The sequence below is a fragment of the Dermatophagoides pteronyssinus genome, unplaced genomic scaffold, assembly GCF_027571235.1.
Source record: "Dermatophagoides pteronyssinus isolate colony J.1.1.1.1 unplaced genomic scaffold, Derpt_VIB-CSIC_2022.12 sq0010, whole genome shotgun sequence".
Taxonomy (NCBI): Eukaryota; Metazoa; Arthropoda; class Arachnida; order Sarcoptiformes; family Pyroglyphidae; genus Dermatophagoides; species Dermatophagoides pteronyssinus.
The window spans coordinates 258,031-283,726 of record NW_027461534.1 but is presented as its reverse complement, the minus strand read 5'-3'; the positions used below and the strand labels follow the sequence as shown (position 1 = coordinate 283,726).

The 25,696-nt window shown below is 27.3% G+C and overlaps 3 protein-coding genes and 2 long non-coding RNA genes across 7 annotated transcripts in view; 3 read left to right on the top strand and 2 right to left on the bottom strand.

Annotated features, from left to right (window-relative positions):
* The window catches only part of LOC113799122 (protein phosphatase 3 catalytic subunit alpha-like), a 33,434-nt gene extending 8,714 nt beyond the window's left edge, over positions 1 to 24,720 (top strand). The window contains exons 1-10 of one of the 3 annotated variants that reach the window (XM_075821477.1): positions 2,907 to 3,210; positions 15,809 to 16,552; positions 20,633 to 20,836; positions 20,935 to 21,059; positions 21,176 to 21,287; positions 22,875 to 22,979; positions 23,058 to 23,319; positions 23,394 to 23,704; positions 24,341 to 24,514; positions 24,580 to 24,720. In XM_075821477.1, the coding sequence (XP_075677592.1) occupies positions 16,237 to 16,552; positions 20,633 to 20,836; positions 20,935 to 21,059; positions 21,176 to 21,287; positions 22,875 to 22,979; positions 23,058 to 23,319; positions 23,394 to 23,704; positions 24,341 to 24,514; positions 24,580 to 24,716 (1,746 nt within the window). In that variant the 5' untranslated portion in view covers positions 2,907 to 3,210; positions 15,809 to 16,236 and the 3' untranslated portion in view covers positions 24,717 to 24,720. Of the gene's footprint in view, positions 1 to 2,906; positions 3,211 to 15,808; positions 16,553 to 20,632; positions 20,837 to 20,934; positions 21,060 to 21,175; positions 21,288 to 22,874; positions 22,980 to 23,057; positions 23,320 to 23,393; positions 23,705 to 24,340; positions 24,515 to 24,579 lie in introns of those variants that run through there. The other 2 variants (XM_075821478.1, XM_075821476.1) reach the window with 2 other exon arrangements.
* LOC142645389 (uncharacterized) lies at positions 10,745 to 12,197 on the bottom strand. Its single transcript, XR_012846532.1, has 3 exons — positions 11,979 to 12,197; positions 11,738 to 11,890; positions 10,745 to 11,661 (listed from the first exon to the last, which is right to left on the bottom strand). It is a non-coding gene; the product is annotated as an uncharacterized LOC142645389 (long non-coding RNA).
* LOC113799124 (uncharacterized) lies at positions 14,248 to 15,109 on the top strand. The gene has a single exon (XM_027349714.2). The coding sequence runs from the start codon at positions 14,404 to 14,406 to the stop codon at positions 15,061 to 15,063; it is 660 nt and encodes a 219-aa protein (XP_027205515.2). The 5' UTR covers positions 14,248 to 14,403; the 3' UTR covers positions 15,064 to 15,109.
* Positions 18,949 to 19,670, top strand: LOC113799123 (uncharacterized). The gene has a single exon (XM_027349713.2). The coding sequence runs from the start codon at positions 18,949 to 18,951 to the stop codon at positions 19,561 to 19,563; it is 615 nt and encodes a 204-aa protein (XP_027205514.2). The 3' UTR covers positions 19,564 to 19,670.
* Positions 21,671 to 22,878, bottom strand: LOC142645386 (uncharacterized). The gene is made up of 3 exons (XR_012846530.1): positions 22,737 to 22,878; positions 22,255 to 22,648; positions 21,671 to 22,012 (listed from the first exon to the last, which is right to left on the bottom strand). It is a non-coding gene; the product is annotated as an uncharacterized LOC142645386 (long non-coding RNA).
* Positions 24,721 to 25,696: the final 976 nt, after the last annotated feature.

The window sequence follows — 25,696 nt, the reverse complement described above, 5'->3', positions numbered from 1 at the left end:
ATGAAGATATTCTTCATGTTTGATTACCGATTTGGATTTGTTACATGAAGATATTCTTCATGTTAGATTGGAAATTTTGGTTTGCTGAAGAATGATATTCTTCATGTTAGATTACCAATTTGAATTTGTTGCATGAAGATATTCTTCATGTTAGATTACCAATTTGAATTTGTTAATTGAAGATATTCTTCATTAGATTCCCAATTTATATTTGTTATGAGAAGATTGGAAATTTGGATCAAATGAACCATTTTGAATTGAAAATTAGAAATTTTCATTTCTTGTTTGAGCTGCAATGCTAATGGGACAGTTAAAAATATGAAAGTGAAATTGAAACTTTTCCAAACTGTTTAAACTACGAATACATGGAGTTTGGGCCGTATAATTTCCCTGGTTTGCGCACAAGAACGATTTAATTGAGCCTGGGATACATTTGCAAAAAAAAAAAAAATGTCCTCCTCTGGCCCTCCGTCAATCTGGTAACCCTAGTTTGTTGTTTGTTGTTTTTTGGTTTTGTTTTCTATCTTTGCACACACTATATATAATTGTAACGAGAAATTCTGATTCATGTTTCCATCATATTTGATTTCTTTCTGGTTGTTTTTTTTTCTCCTAGTTATTCGGACAAACATACATGTTTGTTCTGATTCATTTCATTTCATTTAATACCTACTTATTTTTTTTTCTTGGATTCTGGTTTCTTTCAACAACAACAAATATAACAATTTTATTATGTCACAATCATACAAGAGTCAGTAGTACTCAATCAAAACTGAATGAAATGACAGAATTTGTCTTAGGGATTGTTGTTACTTTTTCAAATTAATATTATTATTATCATCGTGTTTTTCTCTGTGCACTAATGATGCTTGATACAAATGAAAGAAAAAGATAGAGATACCTAACCTGGATATTGAATTTGTTGTTGCTTGTTGTTGTTGTTTTTTCACCTGATTGATGATGGTTGCTTTTTTTGGTGGTTTTCAATTTGGTAATTCCGATTCTTTTCTATTCTAATTTTATCACTTTTCATTTACGTGATTGAGAGGATAGTAACAAAAAAGAAACTAAATCAAATAAGAATTTTCTTTTCTTTCTTTTTTTATTATTCTTATTTTTCTCTGCATTCTTGTCGGTCTTGTTAGTTTCATTATCATCAAAATAACTTAGAAAATTCCGGTTCTTTTTTCTCTTTTGAATTTTCATTTTTTGGTTCTTGTTTATGGATTTTTCTTACTGCTACTGTTTTGTTTTTGTTTTGTCGTTGATGATGATATCTGGTGAAATGTTGGTTGATTGGTTAGTGACAACAACAACAACAACAACAACAAAGTCATTGACATTCCCCCCCTCCGCTTTTAAAATGTGACAGTAAAATCACTGACTGACGGATGAATGGCAAACAAAAATTTTGGAAGATTGAAATTTCATCAAATTTTTCTAATGAAAACTTGGTTGGTTGGTTTTTTCCCATTTTTTTTCTTCATAACTGTGTGTAGAAGAAGAATAGAATGGATATATCATCATTATTCGTAATATTTTTTTCTACGTAACATAGTAGTTGTAGTTTTAGCGATTTTATTATCATCATCATTTTTCTACACTTGTTTTCACAGAATGCCAACACCCAAATGATGGTTCTTAATGTTGGGAAAACAAAACAAAAAACAACACCGGATAGCTTGTTGAAAGGTTACACCATACATTATTTATGGGAAGAAGAAAAAAAATTTTATTTCCTTAAAATATCCTCAAATCGATGGATGGATCGATCGATTTCTTTTTGTGAAAAGGGTTTTCTGTACGTTATTCATTTTTTTCGTCAAAGAAAAAAAAATGTTACATAATGTCGAATGTCGTCTGTAGAAAACAACAACAACAACAATAATCGATACAGTCAAGCTGACAATAATATTCTTTAGCAAAGAAAAAGAATATGTGTTTAGTAAATTACTACTACTACTACAATTCAATATGGTTTTTTTTAAACTACTACCAAATTACTGATAATAGTGGAAGTTTATTATGAAATCACCGGTTTTTTTTCACCCAACTATGTGGCAACACTCTTTCCTGTGTGTATTAGATTTTTGTTGTTGTTGTTGTTGTTTTTGTTGGTTCCATTAATTTTCGTTATGGGATTTTCATATTGGTTGTTGGTTGTTCTTTACCACTTTCGATCGAATTATTTAGGTTATACACAATAAATAACCAAAAAGAAAAAAATATTGTTTAACTTGGGACCTCTTCTTGTTTCGAAACTAAAAAAAAAAATACTTTCTAGATTCTGTTATATTCGGGATTCACCTCGAACATTGGTTAATTTTACTCTACTTTTCAATAATAAAAAAAAATTACTAAACCAGAGAAAAAAACTACAAATTTTTATATATCATCAAGGCAATCTCCATATATACATAAAAACCACTTCTTTTCAATCAACCGATGGATCATTTCCAAACATAAACTGAGACAAAAATGCTAGAGAAAGAGAGAAAGAGTGGTAGTATCCATTTGTGTGTATGTCTTATTTTCCTGATGATACTGACATAGTAGTGGTAAGACGCCAGGATATTATTATTATTATACAGAATCCTGAATCCAAATAAACGAGTAAACGCCAATGTAAAAATATTTTTATAAAAAAAAAGAAGAAGTGGTGATAATAATAATGAGTAAAAGTAACGACTACGACGACGACGACGACGGCGACCACGATGATGTTGTTGTTGTTGTTATTTGATGATGATGATGATGATGATGATGATGACAACATTGTCCTGCCATCATCATCAACATCAATATGATTGAAAAGGAAAAGAAAATTAAAAAAAAAAATACATTTTTTTTCCTTTTCAATCAATGGATTTTTTTTCTGGTTTTTTGGATCTGATGCTTTGTTGTCGTTGTTGTTGTTGTTGTCACTACACTGTAGTAAACATCTTTTGAAAGATCAATTTTTTTTTTTGAATTGAAAGTTGATTCTATCTTTGTATTTCTATTTGAATTCAATTGATTTATAATTCTGTGATTCTTTAATATTTTATTTTATTTTTCTTTTAAAAAAAGTGTTTGTTTTGTGTTGTGTTTTTTCTTGTTTGTGTTATCATTGTTTGTCGTCGGTGTTTTTATTGATTAATTGATTGTTTTTGTTTACCTGGATTCATTAAAAGATAATCAAATAGTCATCATCATTATTCATTATATCAGGTTAGTGTGTTCCTTGAATGATTCTCTCTCTCTCTCTCTCTTGTTTGCCAAAGCAAAGTTTTTATAAAATTTTTCAAAATTAAATTTCCAAAATTTGCTGAAAAATTATTCAGTATCCACCTATATGCACCTTGTTTTGTTTTTTCAAAGTTTTTTTCTAAAAAAAAAAATCCTGATTCATTGAAAATTCAATCTTTTTTTTTCGTCTTTCGAATCGCTAAACGAAAAAAAATGATAAACTTTTTTTCCTCAATTTCAATCAAACATGACTTTGTTTAATGATGATGATCATGATGATCATCATAATTTACTTTTGATAAATTGAATATTTTCATAATCATTCATGTTGATGATGATGATAGTCTTTTTTTTTAACACAAGCTGATACAATCGGCAAAATTTTCAAGGATTTTTCTTCCTTTCTCTCACTCTCGCTTTCTACCTGTCAACATTATTCGGGAAAAAAAACTTTTTTGCTGAAAAGATCATTCATAATCATGATGATGATGATGATGAAAATGATGAAATTTATCAATTTCATTTGAATTCTACGTAGCAAAAGAAAAAGAATACATCATTGATTGATTGATTGAAATTCATACGCGCAAGGCAAGCAAATATATATTCATCAATAATCAATGTGAAAAAGATTGTCATCAACAAAAAAAAATATTTATCCTTCTTCTTGTTGTTGTTGTGTTTTGTCTTTCCTTCTGTGAATCATGAAGAAACAAAATATTCTTATCAAACATTCAATTATTCAATTTGTTGAATTCAAACTTGTTTTTTCATTCATTCATTCATTCATTCATTTTGATTCATTGCTGAAATGTACCTTTGATTTTTCTGTTAATCTGTTGTGGTATCGTTAATTGTCGACCTTGTCTAGTACAATTTGTTTATGATGATTATGATGATGGCCATTTAATGTTATGGCAATCATCATTTTAGTCATTTTTTTACAACTTGACATAATTAAATTAAATTATTGGCATTCTTCATTATCGATGAGGAAAAAAAAGCTCAGACAAAGTATCATCAAATGTTTGCTATTGCCGGGCATTAACTCATTAACAGTGTCAACAAAAAATCAATCAATCAAAATTGAAAAAATTGAGAAAAATTTCATTTTTTTTCTGACCTGAATATTTTCCAAATCAAATTCTTTCAGTTTTTTAATTTCGTTCGTTTTGTTCAATCAACAAAATCGAGAAAAGAAAATGAAAAAAATCCTAGATTCCTATAGATGATGATCAATTTTTTTCCCTTTCCTTGCTGTTCATTTTGTTCTTTTTTTTTCTCCATTATTTCGTTGTTTGTTTGACTGAACAAAACAGAAAACAAACAGCGAAAATCCAACAACAATTCCGGTGTACAGAATTGTGATCATCATTATGATTCATCGATTCAATTTGATTAGATTTGATTTCTATATTTTTCGTTTTTTTGGATGAAAATTGAATTTTCTTTCCTTTGCTTTCATCTCTTCTTCATCATCATCATTCTTTTCTTGTCATTTCAATTTTGGATTTGATTTTTTTTTCCGTTTTCGGTTGTTCAATTTATTTGTTATTTTCGTTCAGAATCTCTTTATATATTTGGATTCTTTCCCTTTTCAAATCTTTTAAATTGGAATTGAATTTTCGATTCTCTCTCTTTCATTCGATGAACGAAAAAAAATGAAAAAGAAAATTTTCATTTTTTGACATGGTTTTTTTTTGTTTTTTTTGGTGATCATTTTCTTTTCGATATTCATTTTCGTGATTTTTCCTTTTTTTCTAGTGAAACAAAACTTCCATTTGGACCCTTTATTTTTATGTTGAATTTGGGTTGTTATGATAAAGTTTTTCTTCCTTTGCTTTCTCTCTCTCTCTCTCTCACACACACTCATAATGTTATTCATTTTTCTTTTGGGTTTCTGGTTCCATTATATTAATTATTGAATTTGCAATGAATGAATTCATTGCATGTTTTTATCATTATCATGATTTTGTCAATTGAAAATTCAGTGATTTTCTCTCTATCTCTTACTCTATCTTTTTGTTTCCAATTGTTTCCAACAGTCAAATGAAAATGAATAAAACAATTGGTCACGTATATTGAATGTGAATCGATTCTTTTTTCTCCGTTCTTCAACTAAAAAAATAACAAAATTCCAAATGACAATGAAGATGATGATGATGATGATAAGAAAAATTTCGGAAATGAATATCATTGTGTGTATGGCTGTGTTTTTCTTCAATACCAGAAAACGAAATATCGAAACGATTCTTTCTTTTGTTATTTTGATTCAAATCGACGGAAAATGCTTGTTTTTTTTTGTTTTTATAATGGATCATTATTACAAATTAGTGAAATTTTTTTTTGTAATTATATTCGATTGAAGAATCGTTTCGATTCAATAACAACAGCAATAATAATAATAATAACCGATGGAGATAAAACAGAATAAAATTGACAATGAAAATGATCAGATAAGGAGAGAGAGAGAAAAAAAAGAAAACAGTTTCCATTCACATTTCCTGTTCATGAATAATGTAATAGATTTCAAATGATTTTTTTATGTTTGTCGTTGTTTGTTTGATTCGGTAATGTTTTTGAAAGCTTTTTAAGCTTTCTTTATTCTTTTGAATTTTATTCTTTGGCATTTTTGTTTGTTTTTTTTTGCTCCGATACAATATGGTTTGAAAAGATTTGAAATCCAAATTGACCAATTCAACAATTGATTGACCGGCAAATTGATCCATTTGGATTTTTTTTTAATTTTCCATTCATTCTGCATTCTGTGAAACTGTTTTTGGAATTTTGTTTTTTTTTCCGCTTTTGAAAAAAAGTTGAATAAAATGACTTGAATTGAATGGAATTTTCGGAATTTGATTCTAGCAAACTACTTCATGACACCTCAATATGATTATTTTGTTTGTTTGTTTGTTTGTTAATTCGGATGCAATTCTAAATGGAAAAAAAATTTAACACATAATACACGCCATGGGCATTTTTTTCACAAACATTTTTGTAGACCCAAGAAAAACAACAACATAGAATTTCTATTTTCCATTTCAATTAACATCACAGTAGAGACAGAACAAGTTGGGTAGAAATTCTTTGTTTTGTTTTTTTTTTTGAAATAATCATCATTTTGACAACTTTTTTTCTGTCTACACAAAGACACTTACGTAATCATCATGTCAAAAACAAACAAACAGCAAATACCCCCTAAGAAATTGACATTGAAATCAACATCATTCACAAAAAAAAAAAAAAAAATGAAATTCCTTTCCTGATAAATGATTGTCAATAAATCATAAGGAAATTTTTCGGAAAAGAAAGAAATTTTCCCATAAACATTCAATGTGTTTTTTTTTTTGTTGTTGTTCAAAACGATCAAGTGAAAAAGTTGATAAAATCCATCTGGACATTCATCAATTATTATGAACAAAAAAAAAAATGAGAAAATAATTGACCCACATAATTGACTTATTCATTTGATTATTATCATTGACTATTGTCACACATTTATCATCATCATCATCATTTAATGATCCAAAAGAGAAAAAAAAATGTTGATGCAATATTTGTGATTTATGATTATGTTGTAGTTTTCCTCATTTAATGACAATCATCATCATCATTAGTTTTTTTTTGCATTGTAATTGATAATCGATTGATTAATTTTGTTTCGGTTCTGTTTGTTTGTTTATTTGTTTGGTACCACATTTTCGAATGTCAAAAACATTTAACCAAAAAAAAGATGGAAGGAATAAGAAAAATGATTGCTATGACTTGATGATCATTTGGATCTTGTGAATTTGCCAATGAATAAAATTGATTAATTTTTTCGTTTGTTTGTTTGTTTGTTTGTTTTCACTAATTAATTACAATCAAATGATTAGCAAGAAAACAATGTTGACTTGATGATGATTTTTTGACTTTTTTTTTCTTTCCTCAAATAAATATTTTGCATTTTGTTTTTCCAATATTCTTAATATACAAATAACCCAAAAATAAAACAAATAATAAAACCTTCATTGATTCATTCATTGATTCATTCATAATCACATAAATATTACTTGTGTGTGTGTGTGTGTTTAATATTCATCATTCATTCACAATTTCTATAAATAGAAGCTTGAAATTACACCCGATGATATTGATGATAATGATGATGATGGTGGCGGTGGTGGTAAATTGTCGATGATGATAGTGAAAATCTATGATCAAAATGAATGATTTTTTTTCTTCTTCTTTTTCTTTTTGTTCATTGATAATGATAATAATAATAATTTTGTAACAAAATCAATTTCCCCAAAAAAATAGAAAAAGAAATGTGATTTTAATATAGCCTATACATCAGTGTTAGTAGACATTTTTTTTGTTGTTGTTAACAAATTGGGCGTCAATTTTGTGTTTGCAGAAAAAAGGGCTATAATATTGTTGTTGTTGTTGAAACAAGAATATTCTGATCATAATGATGTTGTTGTTGTTGTTGTTGCTTGATTGATATAAACAAACTATATTCTGGATTTTTTGTTGAAATGATTTTTGATTTGTTTTATTTCGAATCAAATTGAAAACAATAAAATGAAAGAAAAAAATATTCATTGATCATTGATCTTGCCATTTTTTTTTCGTTTTTACTTTCTCTTTCTCTTTCTTTTCTGGTTTGAATGTTTGAATTTCTTGATTTTTTTTTTTTGTTGTTTTCTTCCTATTTCTAGCTGTTTCATCGATTCGAATCAATTTCTTTATTTGTTTTTCTCTCGATTTTTGATTCTCAATAAAGTTTTTGTTGTTGTTGTTTATACATAATCGATTTTTTTTGTATCAAATGACTAAACACAAGAAGAAAATCTGGTAGATAAACTGATTGAATTCCAAAAACTGAATTGGATTTTTTCATTTGTTTGATGATCAATTCAGTCCTTTTTTCGACTATTAAAATTGATCTTTTGTGGTTTTTTTTTGTAAACGACAACAAAACAGATTTTGTTTTTTTAAATTTGGATTTTTGAAATTTTATGTCAAAAATTTTTTCAAAGGAAAAATTCAATCGATCAATGTCAATTTTTTCGAATCACCGAATCAAAAAAAAAAAAACAACAGAAGTCATCCATCATTATTGACATTACAGGTAATTTAAATGATAACAACAACAAAAAAATCAAAAAGATGAAGGAAAAAGTTAGGAAACTAGGAATTCAAAAAAAAAATTGAAATTCTTTTCAAATGTTACCAAGAATAGAAAAAATGAAAAATCGAATCAAATATCAATCGTGTTTTTTATATTTTGGAATTGCTAATTTTTCTTTTTCTCCATTGTGAAACCATTCAAAAATGATGAAAGTCTTGTTCGAATTGAATTTTAAATTTTCTATTTTCCATTTTGCTTCGGCTTTCTTCTTTCGTTTTTTTCCATTCTTCACTTCATTATCAACCAACTGACGAACTTATTCGTTTTGTTCACATTCGTTCGTTTTGTTATTGTCACTGCATTTTTTGTCTTTGTCAATTTATCCTTGAATTTTTTTTGTTTGTTTGTAAAGTATCGAAAAAGAATATGGAGAAAAAACATCACATTTTCTCCATTCATTCATTTAATGTTCAAACGATGATTCTGTTATTTTTTTGTTTGTATGTCTGAATTGTCTATTTACCCAAAAATTCATTCATCCATCTAAAAATAGAATGTATGGGTGATGAGTTTCTTTTTTTTCCCGTTTTTAACACTGAATGAGATATACACAAGGTGGTTATTTTATTTATAAGTTTTTTATTTTCGGGCGTTGTTAATGGTTGATTTTTTTCTTCGTCGTCGTTGTTGTTTTCGGATTGGAATTTTTTCGTTTTTTTTTTTGCTTATTCAAATGACAGAATAAAATAACCTGAACAAAGCAATAATTAAAATGCAAACAAACAAACAAATATTCCGTTTTAATTTGTTGTTATTGTTGTTCAATTAAAATCTATGATGATGATATGGTGTTATAACAAACACAGAATCGAGAATTGTTAACACTTTTTCTCCCCCCATTGTTTCTATAGATGTTTTTTTTCCATTTTTTTCGGTTTTTTTCATATTTTTTTTTCTGTTTACCGTTTTTTTTTCTATTTGAACAAGGCAAAAAGATGCTGATGAAACGAATGAAAAAAATGTTCATATTCATATTTTTGTTTATATTGGTTTCTTTCATTCTTTCATTTTGGTTTTCTTCCTGTACATATTTTGAAGATTCTTTGCATTCATTATTCTTTTTGTTTTTTTCTTTTCTTCATTCTCAGTGCCGTTCCATTTTAAGATTTTTTTATTTTGGATCGTTTATTGTCACATACACAGACACAGAATCGACAAAATAATAATGATGATAAGATGTTGATGATGCATTTTATGAATGATATTCTGATGATGATCATCATAATCATCATCAAGATTGTAATCATTTCGAATGGGAAAAAAAATCTTTTTTGCTTTTTTCAATCTATAAAAATATATCTCATGCTGTGTATGTTTGTGTGTGTGTGTGTGACCCTTTGAACCATGTGAAGCATGTGAAACATTTAAAAAAGATGGATTTCTTCATTCATTCATTCATTCTTTGTTGTTAAATTCAGCATTGAATTTGCTACAAAAATGGTTTTTTTTGTTGTTGTATCTTTCGTATCTCAGTTCAATGATTTTGATGATGATGATTCGTTTTTGTATCAAAACAACATCTTGGTCTCTCTCTCTATATATATTATTCATCAACGAACATTATTGCTATTTTTTTCTGTTATGGTTGTTGTTGTTATTGTTCTGGTTGTATTGTCTATTTTGTTATTGTTCTGAATCTTTATTTTTTTCCATATCGTTCATCATCATCATCATTGGGCCACTACTGTAACAAGTTTATTTTGAAAGAATACTGAGAAAACCAGAAAAAAATAGTCAAGTGGAACTGAATGAAAGGAAAAGAAACATTTCTTCTTCTGCTTGATGATCTTTTTATTTTGTCTTTTTTTTCTTCAAATTCTCGGCCAAAACAACAACACACACACTTGCTACACACATTAACTTGTTTTTTTTTCTCTCTCACTCAATGGCACTGTGTTCTGATCTGTTTAAAATTTATAAAGAACAACCATCAACAACAACCAAAACAACCAAAAAGAATGGTCATTTGGAATTTTTTATATTTTTTTTTTTTGTTCGAGTGAAAATGTAGAAAAATTAAGTGAAAATTGATTATTGTATGTGAAAAAAACAGGATTCTTCGTTTTGGAAATCAGAATGCTGTTTGTTGTCATTCGATGATAATAGGAAATTTACCGAAAAAAAAATAAAAATATAAAACTTTACAGACAATTTATTAGTTCTGTATCATCATTATCATTATCATTATCATTGACAATGTACAATACTTTTTTTTTAGTTTTGTTTTGCTTTGCAAGAATCGGTATTTTTTTCGGTTGTTTGAAAAAAATGTTATGCCCCTTATGAAAAAAAATGAAAATGTTTTTCATTTTGTTGGCAACATTTATCGAAATGGAAAAAAAATATGAAAAAAAATTATTATTATTACATGCATATGTATGTGACATGTGTGTGTTATTATTATCAGATATTTTGCTTTTGAATGAATGAAATGAATGAAAACAATGTTTGTGTTTGTGTATGTTTGGTCTTGTTCGTTTCCTTGTCTCTCTCTATGTGTGTGTGTGTATTACACAATGTTTGATTCATTCATTCATTCATTCGTCTGGTTGGATGGCAAAATTCTTGTTTTTTTTGCGTAATAAGACAAAAATTATCATTTTTGTTTTGTTTCTGTTTGTTTGTTTGTTTGATAACAACCATTATACAATGCAATTGCATGCATGATGACTGAAATTCAATATTTTCAATGTTGAATTTTTCAGTTTTTTGATTTTCAAAGTTTTTTTTCTGATCGTATAAAATACATTTGTATTTTGTCAATACTTTACATCTGTATGTGTGTGGGTGACATATAAAATTAAAATTCTTCTTTTCTTCACCATTTTTTCACTTTGAAAAAATCAATTTATGTTCCTTTTGGTTTGATTTTCGTAAGGCCATAACGTCCATTTGTTACGCATCTATATGGTCGATTGCACTCCTTTTCTCTCATTTTTTTTATTATTGTTTTTCTTTGTTTGTTATCTTTTTATTTTGTTTCGGCATCCATCCATTTTCTTGCTTCTTTTTCTCATTTTCTTTATCACGTTTTATAAGAATTGTCATAATATTCGGTTTTGTTTTTCTGTTTTGTTTTTCACTTTTTATTCCATTTTATATTGTCTACATTTTGATTGTAATAAAACGACAACAAGCAAACAAACAAGCAAGGAAGATGATAAATTTAGTGAAGAAAAGAGCATTACATTCTTTGTGTATACGTGTTGTATGTCTTAATTTCATTTTGTAAAAAAAACAAACATTAATATTCGAGTCATCTATAATAATAATGGAAAGGGAAAAAAGAAATAAATAAATGAATGAATGAAACAAAAACAATAACATCATTTTTACTTTTTTTTATCGGTCATGTCATAAAAATAATTGAATAACCACCATCAGAAAAAAAAGGATTCGATTTGAATCTTTGTAAATAGTTTTCTATTCTTGCATAAATGATTTTATTCTTGTTTAATCATTTATATTGTCAATTTTATTGTCTATTTTCTACAAAAAAAAAGTAATAATAAAAACAAAATTTCAAATTGATAATAAAAACAAACGACAACTACAAATTTTCAAAATTTCTTCTTACCTTTTTCCTTTTTGGATTGTTATTTTATCTGAAATTTGTTTTGTTACATTGAATGAAATAATTCTTGATTACTTTGATTTCATCGAAAATGAAAGATGATCACCATTGATCGATATTTATTTGTTTTGTTCGCTATACACAATAAACAAAAGCAAAAACACAAACAAAAATCAGATCGAATAACAAACAATTTGTTCATTTCTTAAGTATCATCATTGTTTCTTGTTTATTTGAATTTGATACGAACAAAAATTTTTCGAAAAAAAATTCAATCGATAATGATTTTGATTGTTGTTTATACGAATCAAGAATCCCATTTTGTATTCGATTCGAACATATATTCATAAATTCGATTTGCGCATATTTGTTTACAATAAAAAAGTATGCGCAAATCGAATTATAAATTTTCAGAATTAAAAAAAAAATTTCCGAAATTCTTTACTTACATCATCAGTGAAAAAGTTTATGGAAGTTTTTTTCTTCAAAAATTTTCGGAAAAAAAATTCATCAATTATTATTTGATTATAAAGAATAACTGGAACTTAATTTATGGTCGTTTGCAAATCAAAAGCTCAGCTGGTTTTTATCATTTTTTGGGTTCTCCACCCCCATTCATCATCATCATTAATTTATTCATTGATAAAGATTTCAATCTCTCATTTCCATTATCTATTTAAATGTTTTCTTTATGGGTGAGGGAGGAAAACGAAATGAATGAATGAATTTCAGCAACCAAAGCAACCAAAAAAAAAAAAAGTTATTTCCATACGAATTATGGCCGTGAAGCTTACATTTCTTCTGCTAGTGGTGGTTATATGATGGTGGTATTAAATTGGCCTAAATCACGCAATTTTTTTTGAGTCTGGTTGTGTGTTTTGGATTTTTTTTTCTGTTTTTCAAAACAATTTTCCTAGAAGTTTCATTTTTTTTTGGACTTATTTGAAGTCAGTTTTTCAACAACAACAACAACAACAACAATATTCTATATAACGAAGGAAATTATCATAATGAAAATTCTCTTGGTCTCTCTTTTTCTTCCATTCTGTTGTCACACAGAATCACAGAATGATTGTAATAAAAACAGATAGAATTGTGGTGATAAAGACAAAAACATCACCATCATCATCATCATCATTATCATGATGATGATGTTTCCGTCAAACAACGTTGACGATAATTTTGAACGATGATGGTCATCATTTTTTGAAATAATGTTCTGTTTGTCACTCTGTCTCTCTCTCTGTCAAAATGTTGGTTAAAATGATGGACAAGAAGAATCTTATTCTGTATTTTTTTTTCTTATCGAACAAGCAAATTTGAATTTTAAAATTTTTCAACCAAAAAAAAAAAAATTTTGTTTTTGTTACGAAACATATGTGCTCGGGTGAAAAAAAAGTAAAGTTTTTTTCCACTCGTTGTTCGGTCGACAAGAATTTTCATTATAGTTTTTTTGTTCGTTTGCCTTTGTTCGAATGTAAATACACATTCATTGTCGTCGATGAAGATTTCAAATTGCAGATAGTCCGGGTGAAAAAAAAGTGAATTTTTCTTTTTATCAAAAAAAAATTTAATTAAATTAAAGTTTACAGAATCTTTCAATGGTTGGAAATGTGAAAGAATTTAATTTTTTTCTGGAGGGGGTGGAAAATTGTCTCTATTCTGTTTTTTTTTCCGACAATCATTTTTGCTGATTTTGGGATTTTTTGATTTGTTCAAAGTTAAGAAAAAATAATTTCTTTTCGTTTGGTTTGACACATTCCAATCATATATGATTATCACCAACAGAATCAAGAGAATACTTTTTGTGTTTTGGAAACAAACAATTCTTTTTCGATTGATTGATTGATTGATTGTCAATCTTTGATTGTGTTTTTTTATTTCAATTCTTATCTGTTTTTTTCCACTTTAACATCAGTGAAATATTAATGAATTTCTGATTTTTTTCATTTGAAAACATTTTTTTCCCTATAATAATAATGATAACCCAGAGGCATAGGCAAAATTTTTAATGGCCGAAAAAAAACTTTGATTTTTTTTCAATAATGAAAAAAGGAATCGCTCAAACCGACCACCCACTACTGCAAAAGTTTTTCTAAATTTTTTTTTTTGTTGAAACAAAAAGTTTTCAACCAGAAAACTAAAAAACGATAATAAAGCATTTTCCTTTTCAGCCTTTGTTAATGAATTCCAATTAAAACAAGAAAGAAACAAAAAACGTTTTACATTTTAAATAATAATTATAATGAGAAAGTTGATTCATTAATATTGACTGTTGATTGATTGATTGATTGTCAATCCAATTAGTCTAATGTTGAATAACAGTATTTGTTGCTGGGCCAAAATCTGATGACCTATTATGTTTTCTTTGCTAATTTTTCATGTTTTAAATGAGAAAAATTGGATTTGAAAATTGTTTCACACACACATGGTGGAGTATAAAAACCAGGTGTTTCATACAACGACAAAATCTGTTGACGTCAAAGAACTTTTATTATTGTTGTTTTTGTTGAATTTTTTTTTGACTTTTCTGATTTTTTCACTGTACAACATGTTTATCTATTTTGTTTCAATCATTTACCTGATCAATATTGTTTTTGGATTATCATCAGCATATGATATTGGTTATGATGATCATGATAATAGTTATTCAATGGGTCCAAATAAAGTTAATGCTGCTATAAATACAAAATTACAAGTGAAAACTGTACCTGTTCATAGTTCAAAATATGGTGGTGGTGGATCAACCGTAGTCGATATAAACGGTAATGGTGGTGGAAATCTAATATTACGATTTAATGGTGGTGGTTCAAATATACAAACCATTCAAAAAGGAATTCAATCCGGTAATGGTAAAATACAAAAACAATCTATTATGGCTGAACCTGATATACTTGTACAAAATGTACAAAAACCAATTATACAAAAAATACGTATGCAAATTCAACCAATACGACAAATAACACAGGAAATACGTCCAGTTGAAGAAAAAATTGAAACAGTTATTGCAAAAGGTATGGAAGAGGAAAAATATCCAACGCAAAAATATTCACCACCTTCATCACAACCACAACCATCTCCGTATTGAAAAAAAAATTTTGAAAAAATCAAAATAAAATCTGTTGTTTTCTGAACAGAAATGCTTCTTGTTTCTTTTGATTCAATGGAAAAATTTGTTGTTTTTTCACCAGAAAAAAAATTCACATCTGTTTTTGAAATGTGTTTTGACTTTCTTCTTCGATTCTCTGATGATGATGATGATAATGATTGTGTTTGTGTCAATCAATCAATCAATCAATCATTTTTCAATGTATGAAAATTGAAAAATCATTAATAACTTTGGATGAGGGTGATATAAAATGAAATGATCAAAAATAAAGTGTATCTGTGAATGAAATCAGAAAAAAAAACTTGAAACTTGAAATAATATTTTTCAAATATTGAAAATATATTTGTAAAAAAAGAAAGTTATAAAGAATGTCACATGAGTGTTTTGTTTGTTTTTATTCCGTTGTTGTTTGGAATTTGAAAATGAAAATGGAAAAGTTGTTCGAAAATTTTTGTTTTTTCTGCTGAACAATTCAAAAAAAAACCTACTTCAATTTAAAAAAAGAATTGAGGTATTTTTGCTGAAAATTGCTTGTTTGCTTATATTCTTCTGGATGTTATTGGTTTTACAGATTTTTTTTTTCTTCTTCTTCACTCGAACTAAAACATCATTAATGATTCCGAATCATTTAATCTTTGTATCTTTTTTTTCTTTGCTTGTTTGTTTGTTTTTTTTCGTTACAAAAAAAACTAATGTTTTTCGTTTTTTTCATTCATTTTTTTAGAGCTCAATTTATTTATATGCACAACCAACGGCCTGGCCATACGATAAACACACACATATAATCGATAACAAAACAACGACGACGATAATCAATCAATCGATCGGATTTCATCATTATTAACATTATTATCCAAATTCTGCCATTAAATCACATCCCTTCCGCTTCCACTTTCACACACACACACAAACACACATACACCATTTTGTAAAGCCAAACAATACCTACCTATCTACCTATCTATGAATGTTTTTTTTTTTGAAACCTGGAAAATCTGCAAAAAGCAACAAAAAAAAGCAGAATTTCTGTTGTTTTTTTTCAAAATTCTTTGTAAATAAATAAACAAAATATTTCGTCTTCACACAAACAAGAAAAAACATTCATATTTTACAATAAAAATCTCAAAAACAAAATATATTTAAAAATTTCAAATGGCCAATTCAACAAGCGCAACGACCGGTCAGAACAAAGTTCAAAATAATGATAATTCAACGGGTGGAAGCGGTAGCGGTGGTGGAACGACAAACGCTACTGCTAATGCAACATCTAATGCTGCTGCTGCTGCTACCGCTTCTTCAACATCATCATCAACAACCGGTCAGCAACAAGGAACGACAACAGCAACAACAACAGGAACAGGAACTGGTCAACAAATATCAACAAATTCAACAACAAATCAAACAACAACAACAACAACAACGAATAATGCAAACCAAAAACTTTCAACAACTGATCGTATCATTAAAAGTAAGTTTTATCATTTTTTTGAAAAAAAATCATTATTCAGCGTTGAATTTGATTTGATTCAAAAAAAAACAGAAGTAAATTTAATTCAGTTTTACAAATATTAATTATCCAAAAATAATAATAACGATAATGATAATAATATTTGCATTCTAGTAACGACAGAAAATAATAATAATAATTATTATCATTTATAATCCGATTATACTTACTTATAAATGACGAAAAAAAAATACAAGCAAACAGAACAAACATCGTCTGTTGACCATTAGGATCAGTGCCAGAGAAGAAGAAGGCAAGAAAATTCATAAAAACATCATCAATTTTTGATTTTAATGATGATGATGATGACAACAAAATGACAAATCTAATAATAATCCTTATGATGATGATGATGATGATGTTTATGAATTCTGATTCATTAGATTCATCGTAGTAGAAAACAAAAAATAAATAATTCCTAAAATGATTTTTTTCTTTTAACTAAAACCATTTTCATGTTGTTGTTGTTGATCGATAAATATTTGGAAGTAAGCTTTCTGTTTTTTCTGTTTGTTTGTTCAATGTGAATCTATCATTTTGAGTTTTGATTATCATAATTATTATTATGGAAACCTAAAATAGATAATTATTAACCATTAATATATAAATGGATTTTTTTTCCTCTCGTTGCTGTTTTGTTGATGTTGTTTTTTCTTTCTTGTCGATATATCCATATATGGCGAGAATTATCGGTTTTTTTTGATGAAAATTATGTTGACTTTAAACAGGCAAGAGAGAGAGAGAGAGAGAGAGAGAAAATATCTAAATAAACTGTTATGTTTACCGTTATGATTATCATCATCATCATCATCATCATCATCATCATCATCATCATCATCATCATCATCATCATCATCATCATCGTGTGTATTTGGATGAAGAAAAAACATTGATTATTAATTAACTCAAATTTTTGGCAAAAAAAAAAATACACCGAAAATGCATTGGATTTTTTTTTCAATATTAATTTTCAATATTGGCTATATATATAGAGAGAGAATACTTTTTGGTTACAATACAATCATCGTTTTACTTCTGCTGTCCAATGATACATGTTCGGTGTGTATCATGTTGAATGTCAAAAAAAACAAACAAGAATAGTATCCATCAACAGTAGTAGAAATGAATGAATGAATGAAGAAAACTATTCGATGAATTATTTTTCTTCATTTCTCATCATTAACATCATCATCATCTTCATCCTCATCATCATCAACATCGACATTAACATCATCAATATCGTCATAGAATCCATTGGATTCTATAAAGATAATTCCTATGGGAAATTTTCAAGTGGATTGCCGCCACAATTTCCTACAATGATGATGTTGATGATTTACATCCATCGATAATGTTGATGATGATCATCAAGATGGAAATGATGACGAACCAGACCCGAGAGAGATGTTTATTCTCTCTCTTGCTTGCTGTCTCTCAAAATTTCAAAATCAATTTTTTTTTCTCTCTCTCTCTTTCTTTCCAAACACATATATATGAATTGCCCAAGAATTAGATTCTGTTGTTGTTGTTGTTGTCAGTTAGTTTTAGTGAATAGTAAATTTGCCGTCAGCACGGGTTAAATGTTATTGACATTTAACATTTAAATTTCTTGTTAACTTTATGAACTTGGTTTTTTTTGGTTTTGTTTCAAACCAAAAACCGAAGAGAAAAAAATTCAATTTCAAATAAAATTCTTCAATTATTTTGTGACGAAAGAAAAGGTTTTGATCGGATTATTGAAATCGTTTTCTCCCCATTTATCATTTCATAATGATGAATGGAAAAAAAGATGTTTATTTGAATTGTCATGACAATGATGATGATGATGATGATATTTATAGAACACACACATATACTTATGTACAAACAAACAAACAACATTATTTTTCATCATTTTTTTTTTTTTTTTTTTGTTCAATCAACCATATCCAATGATCGTAATAATGATGATGATAATATGGTGTTAATAAGTTGAAAAGTTTTTCTTTCTTTGTTTTTGTTGTTGTTGTTGTTGTTTACCATTTTCCAAATCGATTATCCCCATAATTATGTCACAATATAGTGTGAGATACATTTAGATAAAACAAATATCCATACATAGCTTTTTTGTTTTGTTTTATTATTCAGGTTTTTTGTTGTTGTTGTTGTTGTTGTTGGACAGCTATCTCTCTTTCTCTCTCTTTTTCCTGGTTATTTGTTTTCCTGTTGTTAAGATTCAAAGATTCAAAGTGTTTATTTCGGTTATTTTCAGAGTATATATAGAGAAAAAACGAAAAAAGTCTTGACATTTTTTTTTTTAAAAAGTAAAAGGATTTTTCTGTTTTCATTCATTCAATGTGTTTACCTATGAAAACACAATGAAATCAACAAAATTTCAGTTCTTTTTATTAATTTTATCATTGATTAATCCACATATGATGGCCATACATCAATATCCATCATCAGTATATGGTTTTAATAGATATGGTGATAATAATATTGATGCAACAATAATTTCCAAACAAAATTTACATATTTTACCAATACAAAATTTACATACGATACAAACGAATCCAATAATTGATATAAAATCAAATAATAATTTAATTACAATACGTTTTAATACAATTAGTTCAACAATAAATACAATACAAAAACATCATGGTAATCAACGACCGAAAATACAACATTCAAAATTTATGGCCGAACCAGATATACTAATACAAAATATACAAAAACCAATCATACAAAAAGTACATGAAATAATACAACCATATCGTAAAATTTATCAAGAAATATTACCTGTAAAAGAAAAAATTGAAACAATTATTTCAAAAGATTCGAATCATAATGAACAAAATTACGATAATTCATTCTCATCATCATCATTGATTTCGAAAAAATCGATTCCTGATAACAATGATAAAAAACCAATTGAAAATCAATCGAATAATCATCAATCAATTCAATCATACATTGGTCAACCGAAGTAATAAAATTCCAATTGTCAATGGTCAAATTAACGTTTTTTGAATCAAAAAATTGTATCAAATTTTGTTTTTCCCCAATAATTTTTTCTTTCCTTTCAAACAAATGAATGAATGAACAAAAATAAATTATTCAAATCATTTTGTCTTATGGAATTAATGTTGTTTTTTTCGTTTTGTTTCTGCTTCGTTTTTGCTTTCATATATGTATTCTCAGTATTCTGAGTCCAAAAAGATTGAAAGATTGTTCAATGCAAAAGTAAAAGCATCTTTTTTTTCCATTGTAAGAATAATGTATTACTAAAAATAAAAGTAAACCAAAAAAAAAAATCTTGAAAATTTTCATTTCAAATGATGACTTATAAATTAAAAGTATGCAATAACAACAACAACAAAAAAGAAATAAGTAGGAAGAAAGTTTTTCGGAAAGAAACAATGTAACAAAACTTACATGAATGAATGAATGAAAAACTTACCGGAATTATTCTTTGCTTGAATCATCACTTTACTATAGAAAAAGGTTGATAAAATATATATTTTCCATTAAATTTTATGTATGATCCAAAATGTGAATGCATTTTTTTGTTAGTCATTCATTCGTGATTGTAAATATATAATGCCCATAGGAATTTAATTTTGTTTTTCTACATTGTATGCACATGATAAGACTATCTCTCTCTTTGTCTGTGTGGGTTTTGGATACTTTTTTTTATTCTGTTTCCATAGTATAACATTCTTGTTTGTTTGTTTGTTTGTATGTTCATTCTCTAGAATGACTTATTAAAATTATATATTCATCTAGAGTTTGTTAATGAGATTAACTTCTTTTTTTTTATTTTGTTACTTTGTTCTTATCATTCAAGATAATAACTAGCCACTTTCGTAAGAATGAATAGTTTTTTTTCTTCTGATGAATTTTCTCTTTATGTTCTTAACATTTGGAATCATTGAATCAGTTCAGTTTTTTGCCTTTTTTTTCTGTATCAAACAAAATCTTTGCAAATGAAAAATTCTTTACAAATTTTTCTAAAAATCTTTTCTTTTTTTCAAAATTTATTTTTTAATCTTCATTTAGGTGTACCATTTCCACCATCGCATAAGATAACGATGGCCGAAGCATTTGATACAAAAACGAACAAGCCACGTATCGATGTATTGAAATATCATTTTGTACATGAAGGACGTTTAGAGGAAAATGTTGCCCTACGTATTATAAATGAGGGTGCTGCCTTATTGAGAGCTGAAAAAACAATGATCGATATTGAAGCTCCCGTAACCGGTAATTAGGATTTTGATTTTTTTTTTTTTTTGAAAAAAATTGAATTTGAATTTCATTCTAATTAATTTCATTAATTTGTTTTTTTTAAATTAAATTAGTTTGTGGTGATATACATGGTCAATTTTATGATCTAATGAAATTATTTGAAGTTGGTGGTAATCCATCATCAACTAAATATCTTTTCCTGGGAGATTATGTTGATCGAGGTTATTTTAGTATCGAGGTTTGTTTTTTTGTTTTGCTCCAATTTTAATCCTTTTTTTAATTTCCATTTAAAAAACATTATAAATTCTAATCTAATTTTCTTCTTTATTCCATTTACTTCCCTCATAAATACAGTGTGTTCTTTATTTATGGTCATTAAAGATAACCTATCCAACAACGCTCTTCCTATTGCGTGGCAATCATGAATGTCGCCATTTAACCGAATATTTTACATTCAAAACTGAATGTAAGTATTATTAACACTTAGTGAACAATAAAACAAACAAAAAACTAATTTAATTAAAAATGACCCTATCCAATGTGATAATAATATGTAGTAAATGATGGTGCCCAAAAACTTGACTGAAAAGAAATGAATAAGAATTCTTGATGAAAACAAATGAAAAATTCTTGACACATACACACACCAAACACCCACATACATGGAATTCAAATTCTTTAGTTTTTCATTGCTGTTGTTGATTCTTTCTTTTTAAAAAAATCAATCACGTTTCAAAAAAAACGAAAAAATTCATTTAAAGAAAATCCATTTGATTTTCTTATTCAGTTTTTGTTTATATCAAGAAACAAAAAAATTATAGCGGTTGTTTTGTTTTCGATTTCTTTTTTTTTCTTCACAATTTTTTATTTTAATTTTCTCCCTTATATATTTGAAAACAAACAAAACAAAACAAAACAAAACAAAAAAATAACGGCAATCAATGGAGAGAAGAAAAAACACTGTTAACTTTTCAAAATATGTTCCAAACAGTCGAAAGCGAATCATATTTCTTTTTCTTTCTTTTTTTCTTGTTGTTCCCGGTCACATAACATCCATAGTTGGATATGTGATCTGAAATACTGAATACTTTTTTTTCGCTCTTCATCAGATATGGCCAGTGTATTTTTTTCGGAATCATCATCACCATTGTCCATCAATTGCCATCATTAGACTTGGTGTGTTTCTTGTTTCTAGTTTGAAATGAACCGAATTTTATTAAATTTTCTTCAAAAAATTAAAAAAAAAATTCTTCTGAAAGGCAATGCTGGAGCTTTGAAAATTTCATTTTCATCACATTTTTTTCCAATGTTTTGCTCTTGATTTGATTATTTTACTAATACCGGAATTAGCAATGTGAAATTGAAAATTTTAAATTGAAATATAATAAGATTGAAAGATTACGAAAATTCCAGAAAAACAAAAACAAACTAACAAAATCATAATTATATGAAGGGGGTAAAAAAACCCCGAATAAAGTAATGAAATTAAACTGTAGCGTGTTTGAAATAATTAATTATCTGGACATTGTTGTTGTTGTTGTTGCAGTTGTTTTATTTTCTGGTTTCCACATAATTAATCTAGGCGGGGGCCATTCCTGTAGATTTGTTTTATTTTTGTTTGGTGGTGAAATGTTTTTAATATCAAACAACGAAGAATTTAGCCAATATAGTCAACAAACACAGTGTGATAATATAAAAATTTCTGATGAAATTCCAATGTTTTCATCATCATTAAAAGTAATACATTTCTTGGGCGTATAGATTCATATCTTGTTTTTTTTTGTTTTGTTTTGTTTTGGTTTGAATATTCAAACTGATGGAATCCAACTGATATTGTGTTGTTTGAACAAAAAAAAAAAAAAAAAATTAGACAAACAAACAAACAAAAAACGACAAATAAACAAAACAAACAAACCATGTGTGGTGAAAATTTTATCCTAATTACTCTCTCTCTCTATATTTATATGTGTAGTGTTGATTATTCAAACATAACCGAAAATACATTATCTAATCATTTTTGTTTTCGTTTTTTTTTTCATTTGCCAAAACAAAGGTAAAATTAAATATTCGGAACGTGTATATGATGCATGTATGGAAGCATTCGATTGTCTACCATTAGCTGCATTAATGAATGGTCAATTTTTATGTGTACATGGTGGTATGTTTTGAAAGATTTTTGAATTTCAACGTGATAATAAAATATTGTTTTTTTCTTGTTTTTTTTTACTTTGTCCAGGTCTATCACCAGAGATACATACATTAGAAGATATAAAAAAATTGGATCGTTTTAAAGAACCACCTGCATTTGGACCAATGTGTGATCTACTTTGGTCAGATCCATTAGAAGAATTTGGTAATGAAAAACCAAATGAAGAACATTTTACACATAATTCTGTACGTGGATGTTCATATTTTTATTCATATGGAGCATGTTGTGAATTTTTACAGCAAAATAATTTATTGTCAATTATACGAGCTCATGAAGCACAGGATGCTGGGTATGTTTCTGTTGTTTTATTTATTTGTTTATTTCAATTAAATGATTGATTCAATTTTTTTTCATAATTTAAAGTTATCGAATGTATCGAAAATCATTGGTAACCGGTTTTCCATCATTGATAACAATATTTTCGGCACCAAATTATCTGGATGTTTATAATAATAAAGCGGCCATACTCAAATATGAAAATAACGTGATGAACATACGCCAATTTAATTGTTCACCACATCCATATTGGTTGCCTAATTTTATGGATGTTTTTACATGGTCATTACCATTTGTTGGTGAAAAAGTAACTGAAATGTTGGTCAATGTTCTTAATATTTGTTCGGATGATGAATTAATTATTAATGAAGGTGAAGAAGATCAAAGTATTGAAGAAGGTATATTGATTGATTATATTTTATTATACGAATATTTAACCCTTTCCTTGATAAAAAACAAATCATCCCTCCTCCAAAAAATCCCTACATTAATTGCTTTTTTATAAAAAAAATACCTTTTAACGTTAATAATTTTGCTAATACAACAAATTTTCTATTTTCTCTTCCATTTTCTTCCATCATTTATCGGTAAATATCCAAATTCGATATCCATTTACTACAACAATCCAAAACAACAACAACTAAACGAATCAAATTACAAACGCCTACGCTTGTTATATCGATTTATATTCTATCCGAATCAAATTATTCGTTCATTCACTTTGCTTTGACGATTATTATTCTTGTGTGTGTGTTTCCAAAAATGTCCAAAAATCTTCCATTGGCTTCTTTGTATCATGATCGTGTCCAAACAACAACAACATTCATTTCGATTTAAATAATGCCATCTATCAAACAAACTATGCACTTACCTCGATATTTTTTTTTAAATTTTTTATTTTATTTCCATCCATTTTTGCAAAAACTTTTTTGTTGGATTTGCTATCAATCAATCAATCAATCTATCAATCGGTTTTTATATAATTGGCAAAACACGTATACAAATAAAACAACAAAAATCAAATACTGCTGTAGCAGCGGCACGTAAAGAAGTTATACGTAATAAAATACGTGCTATTGGTAAAATGGCACGTGTATTTTCCGTATTACGTGAAGAATCTGAAAGTGTTTTACAATTAAAAGGATTAACGCCAACAGGTACATTACCATTAGGTGCATTATCTGGTGGTAAAAATACATTACGTAATGGTTAGTAAAACGTTTATCAATAATTTTTCACTGAAATTTTCCTTTCTTACTTTTTTTCAATTTAGCATTGGCTGGTTTTTCACCCAATCATAAGATAGCCAGTTTTGAAGAGGCCAAAGGTTTAGATAAAATGAATGAACGTATGCCACCAAGAAAAGAAGCACCACCACCTGCACCATCATCAAGTAAAGATGGAAATTGAAAAAGTGAAAAATGATGAAAATGAAAATAAAAAATGATGCTACGAATGATAAATTAAATGATGACGATCACAATGAATCTCTCCCAAATTATTATTATTATTATTATTATAAATATTATTATTATTATTTTCTGTTTTTTTTTTTGATTTTTGATTTTTCTTTGTTTTTAAATATAATTCTGTGTAATTTCTTAATTCATTAAACAAAAAACAAAAACAAAACCAAAACGAAGAAGAAAAAACAAATCTTTCATTGTAAAAGTGGATTTCCTTTTTTTCTGTTTTGTTTTGTTTTTATCCGCATTTGCATCCGTATCATCCACATTCATCATCATCCGCATCATCATTTCAAATTCAAAATAAACGACGTGTGAAAAAAACGAAACAAAACAAAATTCAATTTGATCTATTCTGTTATTGCTTCTTCTTCTTCTTCTTCTTTATTCAGATCTGATTACAAACATTACAAACATTACATTCTTTCTTTCTTTCAATTTGGATTGTTTTTTTTTTTGTTTGTTTGGTTGTTTTTGCATCACCATCACCATCATCATCATTATCATTTGAATCATTTGATCTGGAACGAATCAAAATACACCCCCTGAAAATTATATTAATAAATTTCGTGACACACACCTACACATCCACTCTTTTTCTTGTGAAAATTATTTTTTCGTTGTTCTGAATTGAAAAAAAACTCAAAATTGACCGGATGAAATATGTATGCAAAACAAGCAAGCAAAACAAACTGATGAAAAAATACATTTGAAACCCGGTTATCAAACTAACTAACTTAAACAAATTATCCCGACATAATAATAATCCAATTGTTTCATCTTCTATCTTTCTCTATCTCTTTCTCTGTGTTTTATGTGACAAATTTTTGTTTGTTTTTCAATTTATAAATACACACATTCACCATACACACACAAAAATAATTTTGTACTTTTTTTTCAAAATATAATTTAAATAAATAAAAA

Excerpts from the sequence above, each read along its gene's own strand:
- LOC113799123 (XM_027349713.2), top strand. The coding sequence starts at position 18,949 with ATGAAATCAACAAAATTTCAGTTCTTTTTATTAATTTTATCATTGATT.
- LOC113799124 (XM_027349714.2), top strand. The coding sequence starts at position 14,404 with ATGGTGGAGTATAAAAACCAGGTGTTTCATACAACGACAAAATCTGTT.